This window comes from Desmodus rotundus, chromosome 12, assembly GCF_022682495.2.
Source record: "Desmodus rotundus isolate HL8 chromosome 12, HLdesRot8A.1, whole genome shotgun sequence".
NCBI classification, from domain to species: domain Eukaryota; kingdom Metazoa; phylum Chordata; class Mammalia; order Chiroptera; family Phyllostomidae; genus Desmodus; species Desmodus rotundus.
In genome coordinates, this window is record NC_071398.1 from 38,062,148 (window position 1) to 38,083,390 (window position 21,243).

Genomic DNA, 21,243 nt, shown 5'->3' on the forward strand with positions numbered 1-21,243 from the left:
TACCCTCCCTGTTCTGTGTATGTTTGTTTCTCTGAGTCTCTCCCATTTCTTGTCCTCTTGCTTTTTCCACGCCTCTCTCCTCCCCTGCGGGTCTCTCACGCGCACACCCACTGCCTCGACCTCTGCCCTTGTCAGTTCTCTCTGGAGCCCTGCCCCCACCTCTGTCCCAGTTCCCTTCCTGGCGCTTCAGCCTCCAGCCTTTAAAATTGGGCCCATACCCCTATCCCACGCACCCCCCGCTGGGTCGGGGCCACTGGTGGGCAAAGCTCTGGCGCGTCCCGGCTGGGGGCCGAGAGGAAGAAGACCGGTCCCAGGATTGGCGGGCTGCTCTGCGGGCGAGCGTCCGGGAAGCACCCCTCCTGGCCCCGCCCACTCGGGCCCGGCCCGGGGCCCGCCCCTCCTGGTCCAGGCCCCATTGGTCTATAAAATCACCGGCTCCTCCAGATAGACGTAACGAGTCTCCTGCGTACCCAGTTTTGCTCTGGTTTACTTCAAACCGGCCCTCCGTGCCGCCATGGACCTCACCGCCATCTACGAGGTGAGTTCCCGCTGTCTAGCACCCTGGGGTCCCCATGCCTCACTGACTCCCTTCTCAATCTAGGGCTCTCTGGCACCGCAAACTCCGGCTGGGGACCCATGGCTCCCTACTCTAACTGGAGCTCCTTAGTGCGGTGCGCTCCAGCCCCGGGTCCCGTCTCCTTTCTCAGACCACTGTGACTCCCTGGAAGAGAAAAATGGAGCCCGTGACTTTCGGGTCTCGGCCCAAACATGGGTAGGGTGGCCCTTAAGATGAAAAGCTGGAGGCGTTTTTTCAGACTAGGGCTGTCTGGAGGCGGAAATGGCCCCACACCTGGCTTCCCCCCAGTAGTTGCTGAGGGCGCGGTTTTGCGCGGAGGCGTCTCTGGGGCTTGAGTCTTAGGGGTGAGGGGAAGGCAATTTCTGTCTTCACTCCCAGACCCAAAGGAACACTCTAGACCTCAAACCAAAGTTACTGGACTTCTAGGTTAACTTTGCTGGCCCTTCAGTTGTGAAACTGGAGAACACGATGCTCGGGGTCAGATCCCGAGAAGCCCAGAGGCTCAAAATTGGTGGAAGGTTGTGTGCCCAGAGCCAGGGAGCCAGGATTCCTGGGTTCCATCATTCCCGGAAAAACTCAGAACTTCCAGTTCCGGATCCCTGCGATCCCGAACCCATGGGTTTCTGCGGGCGGGTGGGGCTCAGAACAGGAGCCCACAAACCGGATTGGCAAGCTCTTAGGTGCCCTGCAGCTGGGGAGGGGCGTCACCCAGCATTTTCCGTGTCTTAACCAATCCCTGTACCCACAGAGCCTCCTGTCGCTGAGCCCTGACCTGCCGTCCGAGCATGGAGATACTGAGTCCAGCCCTGGCTGGGCCTCTTCAGGACTTTGGAGCTTCAGCTCATCCGACTCCAGCCCAGCTGGGGTTGCTGCCCGCCTGCCTGGCCGTTCCACCAGTCTGGTGGAGGGTCGAAGCTGTGGCTGGGTGCCTCCACCCCCAGGCTTCGCACCTCTGGCTCCCCGCCCAGGTACTGAGCTGTCACCTTCACCTACTGCGACCCCCACCACCTCATCCCGATACAAGACTGAGCTGTGCCGGACCTTCTCAGAGAGCGGGCGCTGTCGCTATGGGGCTAAGTGTCAGTTTGCCCATGGCCCGGGCGAGCTGCGTCAGGCCAGTCGCCACCCCAAGTACAAGACGGAACTCTGCCACAAGTTCTACCTCCAGGGCCGCTGCCCCTATGGTTCACGTTGCCACTTCATCCACAACCCCAGTGAGGACCTGGCAGCCCCTGGCCACCCCCATGTGCTGCGCCAGAGCATCAGCTTCTCAGGCCTGCCCTCGGGCCGCCGATCCTCGCCACCACCAACAGGCCTGGCAGGCCCTTCTCTGTCCTCCTGCTCCTTCTCTCCCTCCAGCTCCCCACCACCACCACCTGGGGACCTTCCACTTTCACCCTCTGCCTTCTCTGCTGCCCCTGGGACCCCTGTGGCCCGAAGGGACCCCACACCAGCCTGTTGCCCCTCCTGCCGAAGGGCCACCCCCAGCAGTGTCTGGGGACCTGTGGGTGGCCTGGCCCGGAGCCCCTCTGCACACTCCCTGGGATCTGATCCCGATGAATATGCCAGCAGCGGCAGCAGCCTGGGAGGCTCTGACTCACCCGTCTTTGAGACTGGGGTGTTTGGGCCACCCCAGCCACCTACAGCCCCTCGGCGACTCCCCATCTTCAATCGCATCTCGGTGTCTGAGTGACAGGTGCCTGCCCAGTATAGATCAGCTGGATCTCAAGGGGGCCATTTCTCTAGTGCTGTGGGCTCCACAGGAGCCTGGGGACTTGGGGAACTGGGGGGCTCTTAATCAAGTAGCTCCACTGCCGTCCAAAATGCATTAACCCACTCCCCTGACCCCATGCTGGGGCAGGTCCCCAGTGTGCAAGCTCGGTGTTCATGGTTATGGAGGAAGGAGTGTATTCTGGAGTGTTCTTTTCTTTTAAAAAAGATGTAGCAAATTTGAGGGTGGCAGTAAGCCATAAACCCTCTCCAGCCACTTCTCCCTTTCCCAATGCTGTGAATAATAATCCCCTACTGTCCCCTTCCTGTTTTTCCTAGACCCCTGAGGTTCTGGTGACTGGAGCCTCCCCTTGAGGGTCAACCCTGGTGCTCAAATTACCTTTGAAAAGCAAGTAGCCAGTCATTGCCAACTTCTCCCCCCCAGCCATTGGGCTCTATTTATGACGACTTTATTTATTCTAATAGATTTTATAGTATTTATATATATTGGGTCGTCCGCTTCCCTTGTATTCTTCCTCCTTTTTGTAATATTGGAAACGATGGAATAATTATTATAAGTATGCTATAATATATTAAGTAATATATAAAAATTTATTTTTGTGTTTTTGGAATTTTTAAATAAAAGGCATCTGTGTAAACTCGAATCCTGGCTTTTCTGCGGTCTAGAGGCAGTGACTTGTGGGGTGGACGGTGTGGCCTTTTTTTCAAGCGGGTTGAGTTGATCCTAGCTCCTCGAAACCTTTCGGAGCAGAGCCGCTCGGGGGCGCTTACCTGGCAGGAAGTGACGTCACCTGGCCCCGCTGCTTACCTGAGAGGGCGGGACCAGGTGAGGTCACTCGGTAGGAACCGGGAGAGGCAGTTGGGGGCGCGGGGGTAGGCGCTCGCGTCTTGTCAGTCTCTGACCCAGCACTCAGCGTGGCGCGGGCGGGAACGAGTTGTTTCCGTCCCCGCGGGCCGAGTGGGGAGGGTGGGGCGGTGCCGAGAGGACGGAATGTGCTGGGGCGCTGGCCCTGGGCGGGCGGGGGCGAGTCAGAGGGGGGCGGGGGGTGTGTGTGTGGCGGGTCAGCCCGGAAGCCCTGACGTCCTAGGGGCCCACCACCGAGTCTTCCAAGACCTGAGGGGCTGAGGGACTCAGACACTCGCAATATTGGGGGAGGCAGCTTTAAAAAGTCTCAGGATTCTGGAATCGCAGCTGTTGATGACAGGGGGGCACATACTACACCTGACAAACTCGGGAGGCTTGCATGTCAAGCCTTATAAACTCAGAAACCTAAAGTAACCACATAGGATGGTCTTACAATTTTCTAGCTAAAAGTGAGTCATGGTGGGTATGTCTCTTGGACTAAGGTTAATCTTTGCCTTAACTGAGCCTGTCCATTGTCTTTTTGCATCTACAATAATGTCAGAGTAACCTCCTTTTCCAGACACCCTCAGGGCACAATCTCCCACCAAAACACTAGGCCACAAAACCCCTCATTGTTAACGTTATTCTGCTACATACCATCTCCATGTGCTGTAAGTGTTCATTGTTAACTATCCTGTACCCACCAATGTAAAAGAAGTATTTGTTTCTCCACTTTACTTTTTGTCCACTTTCAAGACATTTCCGGGCTTTGCTTTCTCTTGCCTCCCAATGGACTTTATGTAACCCTTTTACGCCTCCTGCTTTGTACTGTATAAAGTAAGGTGCAAATCTGCCATTCTCGGGAGCATTTTCTCAATCGGTTGAGATTTTGCTTCCTGGCGATTGTCCTTAGTTTGCCTCAACTAAACTAAAAAAATTCTTACAGGTTTGGACGTTTCTTAGGTGGACATAACATTTTGGAATCTCAGAGCTAGTCTCCCTGCCACTTAGAATTCTAGGTCCTGGTGTGTCAGCGCGTTAGGAGTTGTAGCTTCTGCCTTTCCGGGACCCTAAGCCTTTGAAAGTACCCCATTTCGGCCTGTCCGGAGTTGAGGAGTTCAGGCTTGCGGGATATCGGCCTTTCCGCCGAGGAAGCGGGAGGCCCGGGTGTGTGGGTCACAAGCTTGTGGGGGCGGGGCCCCGACAGCCGCGTCCTCGGACCAAAGAAGGCAAGAGGCGGCCAGACCCACCCTGGGGCGGGGAGCCCGGAAACTGCTCCGCGTCAGTGCCCGCGCCCCGCCCCCCTTCCACCCCGGCCTCCTCCCCGTCGACCCCTCTTCCTTCTTTACCCACACTTTTTCCTCTCCCCTACCCCCGACTTCCCTCTGTTCTCCTCTCCACAGCCTCACCCCTCCCTCTCCTTTCCACCTCTTTACTCGCTTGCTCGACCCCTCCCCTCCCTTCGTGTCTTCACTCACCCTCGCCAATCCTCCCCTCTTCCCCCATACTTCTCTCGTGTTCCCCCTTCAATATCTTTTCCTTCCAGCCCCCTCCCCCGCCTCTTGTCCTTTACCCCCTTTTCTTTCCTTCCAGTTCCTCTCATCCTCCCCCTTTCTCCCGCCCCTACCCTCTCCACCCTTTCCTCCGTTCTGCCCTCATTCTTCCTTCTCCCCTCGGCTCCATCTTCCCTCCCCACCCCTCTGCTTCCTCTGCCCTCCTCCAACCCGTTACCCGGAGCTAGCATTCTCCCTCTCCTCCTCCCCTCCAGCTCCTTCCTCTTCTCCTTTCACACCTCCCCTCCTGGCCCTCTCACCCCTCCTTTGCCCTGCCCCCTTGCCCAGGGGCAGGCCTTTTGATCTTTTCCTGGAAACTGCCCCTAGTGTGGGAAAGGGCTGTGGTCCCCAAACAGATGAAAAGAGGTCTGGGAAAGATAGAAACGAAGAGAACTAAAGACACTGGGGAGGCAAGAGGAAGAGCAAACCTTGCAGTGACATTTACAGACACTGAAAGAATGAGAAACAGACATCTCTGGTCCTTCTGCCCCTTCTCAAAAAAAAAAAAAATCATTACAAAAAATGGCACCTACCGTCAGCTACAAATGCCAAACACCTGGGAGTCCCCTTGACTTGTCTCTAAAACCCACACCCCAGTCAACAGCAATCCTCTTTGATTCACTTCCTCCTCTGGCCTTCACTCTGGTTCTATCTCCATCATCTCTAGCCTGAACCTCTGCTCTCAGTCTCTCCACTGCCCCACTAGACAACCAAAGGGAACCCGTCATGACACTTGAGTCAGATCATACAAAAGCCAAAGTCCTAAATTATTACCAGTTTACATGGACTAACTCTGTCTTTGGTCAATCTTGCTCTAGCCGCACTGTCTTCCTAGCTGCTCCACCAATAAGTGTATCTGACATGCTTCAGCCGCAGGGCCTTTGTGTTGGCTGTGCCCTCTGCCTGGAATACTCCCCCAGGTGTCCCAGTCACTCTCTCCTCTCTTTCAGTTATCTGCTCAAATGTCTCCTCAGTGAGAGGTCCCTGACTACTCTTATTTCAACCCCACCTCCCGTTCCACCATCCTCCTTACCTTGCTATACTTTTTCCATGACATTTATCACCACCTAACATATGAAATGTACTTAGTTCCTATGTGTATAGAAATCTGCCTCCCCCACTAGAATGTCAAGTCCTCAGGAACAGAGACTTTGTCTTGTGCACTGCAGTAGTATCACTAAATCCTAAATAGCAGTTGGTCATAGAGTGGATGTTCAGTATTTGTTGAAAAACACAAATTGATTCAGGAATGGGGAGGAAAAGAGTTAAAATTCCAAAACACCCAAGAAAAAAATTAGTAACTACTTGAGGTGACTGGTGTTAACTAAACTTATTGTGATAATCATTTCACATTTTGTACATAAATCATTATATTGTACGCCATGGACCAATACTGTACAGTATTATATGGCAATTATACCTCAGTGAAACTGGAAAAAAATCCAAGACAGAGGAGGCAATGCTATAAACACGGTTTGTGGAGGACCCACAGCCTGAAACATCTGCACAAGTCTTTTTTTTAAGTATAATCTTTATTATATTTTTCCATTACTATTTAGTTTCCTTATACATCCCCCCTCGTAGCAATCACCACGCTGTTGTCCATATCCTTGAGTCCTGTTTTGCTCAATCCCTCCACCTCTTAACCTCCCCCCCACTAGCTGTCATCTGTTCTCCATCTCTGAGTCTGTCTCTGTTTTTCTTGTTAGTGAGTTTGTTCATTAGATTCCACATATGAGTGAAATCATATGGTAGAAAGACAAATACGTCTTTCTCTGCACAAGTCTTAAACTGAGATTTGCAAGTCCAATGAAATGTGCAGGCATCTAAGAGGCAATACCACCCTCTGGCGGCCAGGAAAAAAACGACACCTCCCCATGATAACACTTCTTAATCGATGGTCGCCAGAGTCCCGAGAGTCTTTCCAGCTGGAAAATGCCGAAAATCGAAATGCTCATCCCTTTAAGTAACGCATATTTTTGATTGATTTATAAAACGTCTAAGCTTATAAAGACTGTTGAGAGAAAACTGAAGTTGCTCCAGGTGAGGATCGAACTCACAACCTCGGCATTGCTCCGCTACGCACTGTCTTATAAGTACCGCGCGCTAACCGATTGCGCCACTGGAGCTCCGGCCGCACCCACTGGTCGTAGGATCCTTCAGTTACTCTTGGCCACGTGACCTCCCCAGACAGCTCCGTTTTATATTGTATATGCAAATAGAAATATTTTGGTTGGCCAATAGGAGAAAGGGGTGACCAGTTCCGGATTCTCACGCCTCAGAGGCCTTTGCTGAAAAAGGGAAATGTCCGCTAGGCATTTGGAATGTGGGAGTGTAGCCTGCCTGGGACTCGCCTTCTCATGAATATTCAGAATCCAAAGAGGTAGTTTTAACTCTTCCCTGGCTGGCCGGCCGGAAGGCGGCCCCTCCCCCCCGCGGGCGGGAACAGGATGTGAGCCCAGGCGCCTAGGGGGAGGGTAAGCCCCAGTCAACCGCCCCCAGTCTCACAGCTGGGACCAGGCTCTCCCGCCGCAGAAGTGGCGCTGGCACCGCGGCCGGTTTAGCCGGGTGCCACCCATCCTGCAGCCTCAGGGGGCCAGAGTCACGGACTCCAGCTTTCCGAGTCTCTGCACGGCGTCCTGAGAGACCCCGAATCACAGGCTTCCGCGGGCAGGTTAGAGGACCCCAGATATCCAGGTTCCCAGCGCCTTCTCCTGGAGGAGCCAGGAGTCTGGGACATCAGCCCTGCGCGACCCTGGAGGACGAGCTCCTTGCACCCCGGTTTGAAGAATTTAGGATCCCATACCAGAGATTCCATCCAGGGGTTCCCAGGAGAAACTTGTATTATGGGCGCCTAGCACCCCAACAAGTCTGTTTTGGGCAGAAGCGCCCACTACTTCAAAGGGATCCAGGAATTTGGGACTCCCGTTCACTCCCGCCTGGAGGTGGTTTAATTCCTGCTCTTAGAGTTAGGAAAACTCAGGAATCCGGGCCGCCTACGGCCATATCTAGAAGTCTCAGGATTTGGGTCCCCAGCATCCCCATCTGAGACTCAAGAGTCAGACTTCCAGCACCCTGCATTTAGAGAGCCAAGAAATTCGGACCGCTGCATCCTATTTTCCAAGAGACCTCGGATTCTGGGTCCCGGGGCTTCTCCGCCCCTGACTTGCAGAGACCCAGGGAGCCAGGAGCTCTGCGCCTCCCCGGGGACCATGCTAAGGGTCGAATAGTAGCTGGGTTTCCTCGGTTCGGGGCTGGAGATTCCCGGAGAGGTGAGAAGGGAGGCGAGAGGCCCCGACCCGCTGGGGGAGGGGGCAGCACTGCTGCCGCTAAACAATGAGGGGGCGTGCCGGCGGGGGGCGAGCAGAGGCACTGGCGGGAGTTAGGCACTGGCGGAGATAGGAAGGCGCTGGGGTCAGAAAGCCGGTTGCAGAGGGACTGGCTGGAAGGAGATCGAGGGCTCAGGGCCAGCGCCCCACCTCACAGCTCTCGGTGGGGGAGGGAGCCGAGTGCAGGACCCCGGCATCCGGTCCCCTAGCCTCCTCCGCCCTCCCCTGGGACCCCGCGGCCTCCCGCCTACGGCTTTTCCCAGCCCTGCCCCTAGCCTTCGGCTGAGCCGGAGCTCAACCGTTCCCAGGATCCCTGAGCCTCTGGCCCCAGACTGACCAGACTCCTAGGTTCAGCGACTCTTGCTATCTTCACTCTTTGTCTCAATCTTTCCATTTTTTTTTCTATGTTATCTCTTCTTGCCCCATCCTTCTATCATTTTGCCTCTGTCTACCCCATGAGGGGTCCCTCCCTGGATTTAGACCACACCCTTAGTTCTCAGCCCCCAATTTGTGAGTGTGGACGGCAGGGAGGCCTACGGGGTCCTGATATCCAAGAAGGGGGTCTTTCTGCAGAAGCCGCTGAGCCACTCAGCCATGCCAGAGGGAGCCCATGGACTGAGCCTGTCCAAACCCAGCCCTCAGGGCCTTGGCCCCTGCCGCAGAGGTGAAGTGTGTGACTGTGCAACTGTGTGTGAGACTCAGACAGGTGAGCATGCAAGGGAGGGGCAGAGCCTGCTGGACATTCATGCCTTTATTCAAGACACTGTGCAGTCCTCTGTGGCTGGCCCGGTGCCAGGTTATGCTGGCAACACAGGATGACCAAGACAGTCCCAGGCCTACCTGCACAGAGCTCCAAGTCTGGTGGGGGAGATGGGCCCATCCCTAAACAGTGACAGTTCAGAGGGATATCCCAGGGCAGAGTGGTCAGAGCTGGGATTGAGAGGGCTTCCGGTGGCTGTGGGAGCCTAGTCTGGGAGGTCAGGGGAGGCTTCCTGGAGGAGGGACCATCTAAACTGAGAAGAGAGCTTTGATCCGTGTGGCTCGGTTTGTTGGAGTGTGGTCTGGTAACTGAAGGGTTTGTGGGTTTAATCCCTGGACTGGGTAGGTACGATCCCAGGTCCAGGCGCTTACCAGAGGCAACCAGTCAATGTTTCTCTCTCTTTCCCCTCCTTTCTCTCTAAAACGCAATAAAAAAAAAAATTTCCTCAGATGAGAATTTTAAAAAAGTGGTTAAGAAATATGTATAAATAAACTGAGGATAGAAAGAAGAGGAGTGAATTGGGAAAGGCAGGGAAGAGTATTCCACACAATGAGACCAGTATGTACAAAGGCCAAGAGGTAAAAAGAGGCTACTTATTTAAGTACCTGAAAGAAGCCGAGTGTGACTGGAGTCTGGAGTATAAAAAGTGGCCTTGCTGTGGGAAGAGCGCACACTGGGAAGGTCTCTAATGACTACCTTGCACAGAGTCTTTCGACTTGAGGAGTTTGGACTTTATCCTGAGGGCATGAAGGGGTTATTATACTCATGGGAGTGACCGAGTTAGACAGGCAAATTAATAAAGATATCCTAGGCTGATATATGGATATGGATTAGAGAAGTGGAGGCCAGAAGCCCAGAGAGGACCCTGATGGGAGAAGACAGGACTGGACCGAGGCAGCACAGTAGGAAGAGAAGGGAGCCTTGGGAAAGATATTGACTAAGTGTGGGTGAGTATGGGGGCTGAGAACACTCACTTTACTCAGTTGGGGAGACTCCCTGATCTCCTACTCCACATCCCTAGCAGTTTCTGCGACCCCTGCCATGGCCTCCCCACGAGGTTCTGGGAGCTCCACATCCCTGAGCACAGTGGGCTCTGAGGGGGACCTGGCCCCAGGGCCCACCCCTGCCTGCTCAGCCTCCAGGCCAGAGCCCCTTCCAGGACCCCCCATCCGCCTGCATCTGTCGCCCGTGGGGACCCCTGGTTCAGTGAAACCCTCAAGGCTGGAGCGTGTAGCCCGTGAGATTGTGGAGACAGAGCGGGCCTATGTCCGAGACCTCCGCAGCATTGTAGAGGTGAGGCGAGAGGACACCTGAGCACAGTGGGGACCCAGGCCAGCTCCTGTGCCCCAGTAACCCCAGTCATCCCCACAGGACTACCTGGGCCCCCTGCTGGACGGCGGTGTCCTGGGGCTGAGTACGGAGCAGGTGGGCACGCTGTTTGCAAACATTGAGGACATCTACGAGTTCAGCAGGTCAGAAGTGGGTGGGATGGGCAGGGGTGCTGGCTGGTGGACCAGGGGAGGAGGGCTAGGTCCTAACCCAAAGCTTAGAGCCCTGCAGGGCCTGGTCCAGGCTTGTCCATGGGATGTTGAGACATTAGGCAGGAATCATGATGGGGAGGAAGTACTCAGGATGGTGGAGGAGTGAAAGGGCAGAGCCTGAGGATCCGGGTGAGGTCCAAGTCCAAATAAGGAGACAGGGCCAGGCATCGGGATGGAGCTCAACACTGTCAGACTTGGGAGCATAATGAATCCAAGGCTCAGGTGGGTCCTGAAGATCACGACAGTGTGAGCACATGTGTCCTGGGGACCCCTCAGTCCTAGACAAACCAGGATGGTTGGTCCCCAGTGAGGAGGACACTGGACTCCCAAGAATCAGGACACTTGAGCGTCTTGGCAAGATTGCGAGGTTATTGCAGGAGGTCTGAAGAGTCAGGACAAGATCTCGGGATCGCAGCAAGAGCTTAAAATCATCACATCTCTGGAAGTTAGGACACTGCTGTCCCTGGGTCATGACATGAGACACCCAGGCTCAGGCCAGCTATGACAAGATTTCAGGCTGAGGAATGTGACCAATGCAGCCCAAGGAAGTTTGAGCATGTCATAACGTTCCATGTAGGGATCAGAGGACTCTTCCTCAGGACATGACATCCCCTAGAGAGAACCTGGCGGCCACCAGACCTCCACCCAGCCTCCTAGAGGCCTCCCCTGGGGGCACTATGGGGCAGGACAGTCCCTCACTCTTTCCTCTCCCTACAGTGAGCTCCTGGAGGAGCTGGAAGGCAGCAGCAGTGCAGGTGGCATTGCGGAGTGCTTCGTGCAGAGGGTGAGTCAGGGGGCCAGTGCTCAATCTGGGCTGGCCCCTGGGTAAGTGGGGAGCAGGCCTGTGCATACAGGGGTCATAGAGAGTCTGAGGTCTCCCTGACTCCCCTGTCACCTGCAGAGCGAGGATTTTGACATCTACACATTGTACTGCATGAACTACCCAAGGTGAGGGGCCCCAGGTCATGCCCATGAGTTGATGTACCACCTAACCTCCCTCTATCCAACTCATCCAGCTCCAGCCTCTGCCAGACGGTGACAGTAACTGAACTCCCTAATCTGCCCCTAACCCCTGCCAGCCCCCAACCCTTCCCAGCCCTGCCCACCAGAACTGCCAGCCCCTCTGACCTGTGCTGTGCCCCCAGCTCCCTGGCCCTGCTCCGGGAGCTCTCGCTGTCTCCGCCAGCGGCCCTTTGGCTGCAGGAGCGCCAGGCCCAGCTCCACCACTCGCTGCCCCTGCAGAGCTTCCTGCTGAAACCTGTTCAGCGCATCCTCAAGTATCATCTGTTGCTACAGGTTCGCCGTGGCCCTTGGGGGGTTGCTTGGTGAGGGGCCAAGTCCTGCCATGGACCACCTGGTGGTACATCTGGAGGGTGAACCGGGACAAGCTGGGCAAGGCCTGGGGAGGCGTGCTGTCCCTACACACTGGGTTAGTGCTTGGGGTGGGTCTTGCTGGCAGTGGGGCCTGGCATCAGCTGCTTCCATTTTCTCTTCCTGTTTGTGTCTCTTTGTCCCTGGGTCTCCCATCTCTGCCTCTACCTTTCTATTTCTCTCTGTCTCCTATCATTATCATTCTTTCTCTGTTTCTATTTCCCTCCCTGGGTGCCTGGTTGCTGCCTGGCAGGAGCTAGGCAAGCACTGGGCAGACGGCCCGGACACCGGGGGCCGTGAGTTGGTGGAGGAGGCCATTGTGTCCATGACAGCGGTTGCCTGGTACATCAATGACATGAAGCGCAAGCAGGAGCACGCTGCACGCCTCCAGGTGCCTCCAGGGTGGGCTGGATGGGAAGAATGGGCATGTGACCTTTTGGGCGGGGGTGGTCAGTACTTCAGAGGTAACTGAGAGGGTGTGATTAGATAGCACTGCCTGGTTGTTAACCCCCTTGTGTTGGCATGTGTTTGCTGCCCATCGGTGCATTTCTGTGTCCTGTGCACCTGGTGGGATCCTGGCAGGAAGTGCAGCGGCGGCTAGGTGGCTGGACTGGCCCAGAGCTCAGTGCTTTTGGGGAGCTGGTGCTGGAAGGCTCATTCCGAGGTGGTGGAGGGGGCGGTCCCCGACTTCGAGGGGGTGAACGGCTGCTCTTTCTCTTCTCACGGATGCTGCTCGTGGCCAAGCGCCGGGGGCCAGAATACACCTACAAGGGTCACATCTTTGTGAGTTCAGGGATGGGGATGGGCCTGGAATGTTACCCACAAGCTATATTCTGTATACCTATACCTGTACCCCTAAAGGGGTGGCCAGGGGCAGGGCCTGCAAGGAAGGACAACCTGACTTAAAAGGGCCACATTCTCTTGAGTCTGAGGATGGGGCAAGGTGCAATAAGGAGGGGTGAGGCCATCAGGGTGCAGAGGGGAGGGACCTGGATTTGCCCACCAGTCAAGTGTCTTCAAGGAGGAAGCACATCTTAATCCAGGTGACAGTAGGGAGGGCTGGTGAGGGAGAGCAGAGCCCAGTCTGGTGGAGAAGGTCAGTGGGAGAAAGAGGACCCCCATACAACCATACAGGGACCCACATACAAGGGACGCATTGCTGAGTCCAAGGACTCTGAGCCTGCCACCCCCTCTGCTCCCCCTTCTAGTGCTGCAACCTGAGTGTGAGTGAGAGTCCTCGTGACCCTCTAGGGTTCAAGGTGGCCGATCTGACCATTCCCAAGCACAGGCACCTGCTCCAGGTGAGCAGAGTGGGGCGGAGCGGGCAGGGTTCCCTCTAGTTCCTAGACCTTACACCTGACTCCTGACTCTACCCCCACCCACCCCCAGGCCAAGAACCAAGAAGAGAAGAAGCTGTGGATTCACTGTCTCCAGAGCCTCTTCTTTGAGAACCACCCTGCCTCCATCCCGGCCAAGGTACAGCTCCTGTCATGGATGGCGGCCCGCAGAGTGCCAGAGACCCCCCCCCCCCCCAACAGTTCTGGAAGACCGTGAGTTCAGGGGACCCTCTTAGAACATGATAGTTAAATTGTAGAGTAGGCTGCCTGGGTTTGAATCCCAGCTCCACCATGTCCCTGCTTTGTGACTTTGAGCAACCTCTCTGACCTCAGTTTACTAACCAGGAGGGATAATAGCATCGACCTCACAGGGTCATGGTGAGGATTAATTGTCATCAGTCATGTGATATGCCTGTCGTGCAGCAGCACCCATTACTGGGACTATGACTGGGGCGCGCAGGGACTGGCCCGTAACCCTCATCCTTGTGTCTTTCAGGCAAAACAAGTTCTCCTTGAAAGCAGCCTGTACTGTGAGTTTGGGCCTTGGGTTGGGAGGTGTGGAAGTAGAGGGATTACTTCCAAGAAAACGTAGACTATCATCCCCAAATCTCTCCCCACAGGTGCTCCTAAAAGTAAGCCTATCCCAGAGCCCGTGACACTCCCACTTGGGTCTCCCCGACCTCGAGATGCTAGAAGTTTTACTCCTGGACGAAGGAACACAGGTAAAGGGGATAGAACCCTGAGTCGCACTCCCTGCATCTCCCCCAGGTCTCAGGAACTGTACCCCCAGCGCCCTCCTCTCCCCGAAGCCTGGGGCTGGGCTCCTAATGAGGTTCTCATCTGCCTCTTCCACAGCCCTGTCTCCAGCCCTCTCCACTACACGCCGTAGCCGCAGACAGTCTGGTGAGTTCCCCCCACCGAAAGGTCAACTAGGGATTAGGATGGGAGCTGGGCCCCTAACACCAGTGTGTCCTCTCCCCAGAGCCAGTGAAGGACCCATATGTCATGTTTCCACAGAACAGTAAGTGACTGCCCAGCCCAACCAGGTCCAGCCCTGCCTGTCTGTGTCCTCCCGTGGGGGGCCCAGTTTTCATGGGGGAGGGGTGATCAGGCAGCCCATCAACTACAAGGAGTACCAGTTATTCCTGTATCTCACCTTTTTTTCATCTCTCCATTCCCAGCTAAGCCTAAACTCAAGGTAAGCCATCTCTCGGGACAGGGTCTCAGGACCCAGGCTTGGGCCTGGTGAAGGAGGGAGCTTGAGTTCTAAACTCCTGGGTCTGAATAAGAGAGGGGCTGGGGGTTGGGTTCCTCCTTCCCCCAGGGAGGGAGGAAGGGGTTGGGGGCCCTCAGTGCTTGCCCTCCATCCTTTTCTTCCTCGTAGCATGCTGGCAGTGAGGGGGAGCTCTACCCTCCCTTAGAACCTCAGGTACCGGGTCCAGCTTCTGGACCCGCTGAGGACTTGGAGGACACTGGACCTCCCACGCTGGATCCCTCTGGGACGTCAATCACTGAAGAAATCCTGGAACTGCTGAACCAAAGAGGCCTCCAGGATGGCAGGGTGAGCTGGGCATCCCGTCACCTTGTCCTTGGGGCTCTCTTGGGTAGGCACAGACCGGGGACCCAGCGGTCAACCCACCGTAATCTTTGGTCTCTTCCCCAGTGCTCACTACAGCCACCCCCCCACGACGTTCCCAAGTTCCCAGGAGACTCCCAGGTGCCAGGTGATAGCGAAAGCTTTACATTCCCAGCCCTGCCCAACCAGGACTCTTCGGAAGAGGAGGAAGAGCTGGAGATGGATGAACGAGGCCCTTCCCCACTCCATATCCTAGAGGGACTTGGAAGTTCCAGTGCTGCTGAAGTTCCTGACATTCCTGGCCTTACCAAAAATCCTGCTGTACCCAACCTCCCTGAAATTTCCAGCCTTTCTGAAATTCCCCCAATCCCCCACCTTCCCAGTCTCTCTGACATTCCCAGGGTTTTTGAAATGCCCTGCCTTCCAGCCATACCCAGTGTCCCCGACATTCCTGGTCTGTCCAGCTCTGCTGCCTCCCTTCCCTGTGACTCCTGGCTGCAGGGCCCTCTGCAGGAACCGGGCGAGGCTGTAGCCACCAGGAGACAGCTGCTCTCTGGAGGCAGTTCTGGAGAACTGGGAGAGCCTTCCTCAGGCAGCCAAGCAGGGCAAGGGAAGGAGGAGGAAGAAGGGGTATCATTTCCAGATTTCCAGCCCCAGGATGGCACCCGAGATGAGGGATTCCAAGATGAGCTGGAATTCCGCTCTTGCTCAGAAATCCGGAGTGCCTGGCAGGCTCTGGAGCAGGGGCAGTTGGCCCGGCCAGGTTTCCCAGAGCCGCTGCTGATTCTGGAAGATTCAGATCTGGGTAGAAGCAGCGGGAGTGGGAAGGCTGGAGTCCCCAGTGCAGAGCGGGCCGCGTCCCGCGTGCGAGAGTTGGCGCGGCTTTACAGTGAGCGGATCCAGCAGATGCAACGGGCTGAGACGCGAGCATCAGCTAATGCCCCCCGCCGCCGGCCACGGGCTCTGGCCCAACCCCAGCTGTTCCCTTGCCTGCCCCAGGAGCAGGCTGAGCCAGGTAAGGTCCAGGTATGTGGTCAGCAGAGGCGACCCACACAGATTCCAGCCCTGACTCAATCCTTTCTTTGCATATAGGGCCCCTGCCTGCCTTTGGACATGTGCTGGTATGTGAGCTGGCCTTCCCACTGACCACGACCCAGGAATCTGTCCCTCTGGGCCCTGCCGCCCAGGTTCAAGCTGCTGCACCCCTATCTAAGCAGGCAGGCAGCTTGGGTGGCCAGGGTCTAGATGTTTCCAGTTTGCCTGAGCAAGACCATCAGGGCATCCCGATTCCAGCTACTACCACTTTACCTGAGCAAGGCCTCTGGGTTCCAGCTACCACACCTTTGCCCAAGCAGGAAGACATTCCACGTGTCCAGGTTCCGGCTATTGCAGCTCCACCTGATCAAGAAGGCCACCTGGAAACGCAAGTCCTGGTTACCTGCCCTTTGCCTGAGCGTAGAGGCCACAAGGATATACAGCTTCCAGCTACCACCTTTTTCCCTCAGCAAGGATGCCAGATGGACATCCAAGTTCCAACCATCCCAGCCTTGCCGAAGCAGGGAACTTGTTCTCATGTCACAGTTTTAGCCACCAGTCCTATACCCAAGCAAGAAGGCCACCTAGACCAGCAAAGCCCAGACAACACCCCAATAACTAAGCAAGGAGGTTCCAGGGATGTTCCGTTCCCAGCCACTGCCTGCGGCCAAGCCATCGATCCTTTGCTTCACCGTGGAAGTAGTCTGGACCCTCAGATCCCAGCCAACGACATGAGGCCCTTGGAACACGACCTCTCAGACATTCAACTTCCGGATACCTCTCCTTTGCCTGCATGTGGAGGCCACCTAGACTGTCAGCTCCCACCCAGTGCTTCATTGTCTTTACCCCAGGACCTCCCAGACATTCGGGCTCCAGCTGCCACAGCTCTGCCCCAGCTCCAAGGCGTCATGGACACAAGGGTCCAAACATCCCTGCCTTTGCTCAAGCAGGGGGCCCTGCCAGATCCCCAGGGTTCCACTGCTGTCCCTTTGCTTCAGGAGCAAAGCCTCATAGACCTCCAGGTCCCAAAACCTACGCCTCTGTTTGAGCAGAAGGGCCTCCCAGACATGCATGTTTCAGCTGCCACACCTCTGCCTGAGCAAGGAGGCTCTTGGGACACTCAAGGCCTGTCACCTACCCCTATTCAAACCACTGTGGTTTTGTCCAAACCAGGAGGCCACTTAGTCTCTCATGTTGCCAGGTCAGAGTCTTCAGACTTGACTCCACCTCACAGTCCCCCACGCCCATCCCGTCAGCTCCTGGGCCCCAATGCAGCTGCTCTGTCAAGATACCTGGCAGCCTCGTACATCAGCCAGAGCCTAGCTCGGCGGCAAGGGCCTGGGGGAGAGGCCCCCCCAACCTCCCGGGGTCCCTGGTCCTCTGCCCCCACGTCACGGGCACCTTCACCACCACCCCAACCCCAACCCCCACCACCTCCAGCCAGGAAGCTCAGCTATGCCACCACAGTCAACATCCTAGTTGGGGGTGGCGGGCGGCTGCGGCCAGCCAAGGCCCAGGTCAGGTTGAACCACCCTACTCTGCTGTCCTCCACCCAGGAATCTACGGGCCTTCGCAGAGCCCAGGGGGCTCCTGATGCCCCTTTCCACATGTGAGCCAGGATATCAGGCTTCTTGAAAAGCAAGGACTTCAACCATATGCTGCAGACTCTCAGAACTTCACTTGGAAGTTCAGACACTGAACACAAGCCTAAAACGGCTGCAGCCTTCCCCCTCCTGGGGTCTGCTTTGCCAAATGGTCCTTATTACTTACCCTGATTAATTCAACAGGGATGGGGGAGGGAATGTCATTAATATTTTGTTAATATTATGAAATTATGTCTCTTCCAATTCTGGAGGTGGGGGGAGTGTAACAAGACAACAATGAATGGGATGGGAGGGTCTGTCACAGCACAACTTGGTTCTGAAAATTTGGAGAATTTCACTCTTGAAAGGTACTGGAAACTGGACCCATTACAAACTGGTGTATGATTTCCGAGGGTTTATGACTGCTTAATGCCCATCTGGAAAAGCCAAGTTAGGAAGCATTGTCCCAAGGAGAAATGCATTCCCTTAGCAGTTCACCCAGTTCATGTGTCCCGCCACCATCCATTTATCTCAGCCACTCAGCTGTCTCCTCACGCACCCATGCCACTGTCTACTTCATCCGTCTTCTAGTCATCTCACCCATATGCCTCGGTTCATTCATCTCTCTTCTTCCCTTTCATCATCCTACTGCCGCATCTAGTATTCATCTCTTTGCTAATCCATTCACCCATCTGTCATCCCACCTGTCCATCTCCACCCAGCCTCCAGTCAGCCATACATATTCACACAACCATTGCCTAAGCTGTCAAGGTAACCATCTCAACCACTTCCACCCTTCATTGGAGTCTGCCGGGTCTTGATATCTACAGAAGTTCAGAGACAGCTCCACGCTAACACGAGTGGATCAAGTTTTGAGATTTCTGAGAAAAGTCTGCCCCATCTGTCTGACTTCTCCCCACCTGTGAATAGTCCAGTTCTTGTGCTCACCCCCACACCCTCAGATCCCTTTCCCCCTTCTCTAGTTTGAGACCTTTACAAAATGCCTCATGGTGCGCCACCCCCAAGAAAAAATTCAGGTCATAGAGACAGGCTTTTATATTAGGATCCTGTGCCCACCCAGCTGTGGCATTCCCTGTGAGAAGCATAACCTAATCAGTCTCTGGCAATATTACCTTTTCTCATTGAACACTTAACACCTTGTGCTTCAGCACATTATCTTATTTAACCTTCTCTGCAGTTGTGAGGCAGCAGTGTCATGGCTGAGTTCCAGTCCCAACTCCCTTGGTGTGTGACTTCTTTCTGAGCCTGGGTTTTCTCCTGTACAATGAGGACAAAAGCACTGACGGTCTTACAAGATTGGTGAAGAGACAGTGAGGGGATCTTCAATCCCCAAGTGTGTTTGAGCTTCTGACTCACTGGTACATTGTTCGAATCACAGTTGCCCCAGTTTATGGAATCAGAACCTCCAAGGCAGGAGCCTTAGGAATCTGAAGTTTCAGCAGACAACTAACGGCAGCAAAAAGCTGAGATTTATTGGTAGTAATGGCATACCATGGGCATTAGTCACTTCATATGAACTCATTCACAGTCCTCACAATAGCCCTAAAAGGCAAGTGAGGTTTTTAATCCCCACTTCAGAAATGAGGAAACTGAGGTAAAGACTGGGTAAGGGACTTGCCCAGTCACACAGGAAGGGGCAGAACTGGGACTCTGTCCCCATAGCCCAGTCCATCCATACTCTTGAGTGCCAATCCTGTGGCAGGCACTGCACTCTCCTTGCCACTGGGGGTCACGAGGAACACTGCCCTGCCCACTTGAGGCACAGGCTGGTGCTCCTAGGGCCTTAGGTGACAACGTAGCCAGGACAAGGCCTGGCTCAATACATGTTAGCCGGTGGGTTCTATTCAGTTTGAGCGGTTATCATGCCCTACAGCTGGAGCTGGGCCTCAGCAGCCTCCCCAAGGTCAGGATAGATGCTGGCCCTCCCCTCCTCCGCCCCAGCTGCACATTCCCAGCCACCCCCAGCTGTACATTCCCAGCTGAAGGAAAGTTCCCAGCCTGAGTTGGGCTCCCAGTGGCGCCGGAATTCCCGGTATTTGAGGAGGCGTCAGGGAGGGAGAAAGGGGCTGTCTACTCCAAGGCCTGGAGCAGGGAAGGAGAGGCAAGTGCCCTCGCTCCTCCAGATGCATCCCAGCTGTGCCTCTGGGAAGAAGCCAGGAGCCTCAGTAATGCGTGAGGAAGTGGGGGGCTGTTTCTGGGCCCTTTGGGAAAACCATGGGTACCAGGCTTGCCTTAGCCCTTCCTGGTGTCTACCCCTAAATTGTATTTGTCCTGCCTGCAGAGTTACCTCTGCTTCACAGCCCAGTTCCAAAGCTTCCTCAGGAATACCTTTCTTGTTGGTCTGCAGCCTGCCTGTTGTAAGCCCAGTCTTTAGAGCTGCAGGAAAATCAGGCTCGAGGAGGGAAGGGTGAGTGGGTTGGCTGCTACCCTCTTTGGGAGGGTTAACGCCAGTCACCCTAACTCGTTCCCATGTAAAACTCGGTGAGCCGCATTTTATTTTGCTACTAGGCTCATTTTCTCATCTGCTAGCAAGACAACACCTGCCTGTCACCAACCTCAAAGAGATTGTGAAGATACGCCCAACAATGCTTTGCCTAGCACCTAATTGGTGCTCATTTAACCCACTCACCATCGCTAAGGACAGTCATGCGCAGCCTGTGAATGGCAGACTGCACATCAATTGGTAGTCCTGTAAAATCTTACAGGACTATAATCTAAATTATAATCTCCTTTATAATCTAAAGGAGCTGGAAGATTCCTATTGCTTGACGCAGCATTTGTAATAGAGGGCAATGCAGTCCTCAAGCACCGTTGTTACAAGTGCCTACAGTATTCGTACAGCAGTACGTCCTCTAGGTGTGTAACCAGCCTAGGGAATGGGGGGAAAAGACTTTGTCACCTCAAAATAGGCCTAATTGGTATAATGTTTACTTTAGGCTGGTTAATTTTAAGAAACAGCAGGCATAGGAAAAGCTCTGAAAACCAAGAAGTTCCTCTTTGCAAAGGACATTTAGATTTTTAAGGGAGCTCTCCATTTGTATGGGGTCTCCCTCACTGTACCAGGAAGAGCAGGGTGAACTCATCAATGCACAAGCCGGGGACTTAAGAGTTAACAATCTTACCCTTGGTTACTGTACTCTTTCAGGTAACTCCTCCCCACCCATTATATTTTGTCAACTGAAAAAGGTATTGTATTAAGCGTACTGGGTGATGTTCATGTAACAAAATTGCCTACCATCACATTTCTCAGAACTAGGCAGTGCGTGACAACTTTGAAGGAAAATGTTCTCAGCGGTGTAGCCCAGCTCGGTAGCCACACATGGCTATTGGGTAGGGCAGATACACAGAAGGGCAACTGGACAATAAATCTCGGTTTCTTCTGTTACAAAAATCTGTTTAACTTCATCCCTTAGTCAACATTCTAATGTCGTAAAATGTCACAAGTACTCCCAGCAGGGGGAATACAGTGGGACTCCACCTGGCAGACAGCTGGGATACCCAGGTTGGCTGCAAAGACTCGTATGGAAGCAGAGATGCCTTTCCCAGAGAGATGGAGCTCACCAGCTTCCTACAAAAATGGAAAGAAAAACTAAAGGCAACTAATTGCACAAGTAACACAAAGTTGGCCCCTTGTACCTGCAGGTTTTGAACTCCCCAACGTGGAACTCTGCACTGGATGTGGAGGGCTAAGGGACTTGAACATCCCTGGATCTTGGTGTTACGGGTGGTCCGGGACCCACTACTAGCTGTACCTACACATGTGCACCCCACACAATTTTCCTCAACAGTGGAAATGTTCTATCACGTGCTGCAGCCCAATGGTAGCAACGGACAGCCCACCACATGTTGGCTTTTATCACACAGCAGGCACAGCACCTAAGTCCTCAGAGCCATGTTCTGAGCCCCATGAGGACGGTTACATTGAGCAGAGATGGGAGGTGCTTTAAGGACGCCATGGGGAACCTCTCCCCAGAACATAGTGTTG

General features: G+C 54.7%; 2 protein-coding genes and 1 non-coding gene across 9 annotated transcripts; 2 read left to right on the forward strand and 1 right to left on the reverse strand.

The window, feature by feature from the left end:
- Positions 1-390: 390 nt before the first annotated feature.
- On the forward strand, positions 391-2,946 carry ZFP36 (ZFP36 ring finger protein). Its single transcript, XM_024577556.2, has 2 exons — positions 391-538; positions 1,326-2,946. Exons 1-2 carry the CDS (start codon positions 515-517, stop codon positions 2,268-2,270), a joined length of 969 nt encoding a protein of 322 aa, XP_024433324.1. The 5' UTR covers positions 391-514; the 3' UTR covers positions 2,271-2,946.
- Positions 2,947-6,740: 3,794 nt separating this feature from the next.
- On the reverse strand, positions 6,741-6,834 carry TRNAI-UAU (transfer RNA isoleucine (anticodon UAU)). Its single transcript has 2 exons — positions 6,797-6,834; positions 6,741-6,776 (listed from the first exon to the last, which is right to left on the reverse strand). It is a non-coding gene; the product is annotated as a tRNA-Ile (tRNA).
- A 294-nt stretch (positions 6,835-7,128) lies between these two features.
- PLEKHG2 (pleckstrin homology and RhoGEF domain containing G2) lies at positions 7,129-20,437 on the forward strand. 7 transcript variants are annotated; one of them, XM_045185456.2, is made up of 19 exons: positions 7,129-7,977; positions 8,593-8,740; positions 9,816-10,087; positions 10,166-10,266; positions 11,053-11,119; positions 11,237-11,283; positions 11,481-11,631; positions 11,960-12,097; positions 12,289-12,489; positions 12,915-13,007; positions 13,096-13,182; positions 13,540-13,573; positions 13,664-13,765; positions 13,899-13,946; positions 14,026-14,064; positions 14,225-14,241; positions 14,428-14,604; positions 14,707-15,634; positions 15,712-20,437. In XM_045185456.2, the coding sequence occupies exons 2-19, from the start codon at positions 8,629-8,631 to the stop codon at positions 17,265-17,267; spliced, it is 4,170 nt and encodes a 1,389-aa protein (XP_045041391.2). In that variant the 5' UTR covers positions 7,129-7,977; positions 8,593-8,628; the 3' UTR covers positions 17,268-20,437. The 7 variants fall into 7 exon arrangements, with proteins under 7 accessions (XP_045041391.2, XP_045041390.2, XP_024433492.2 ...); XM_045185455.3 differs by having other exon boundaries at positions 7,130-7,977; positions 8,608-8,740; XM_024577724.4 differs by having other exon boundaries at positions 7,130-7,977; positions 8,608-8,740; positions 9,819-10,087.
- Positions 20,438-21,243: the final 806 nt, after the last annotated feature.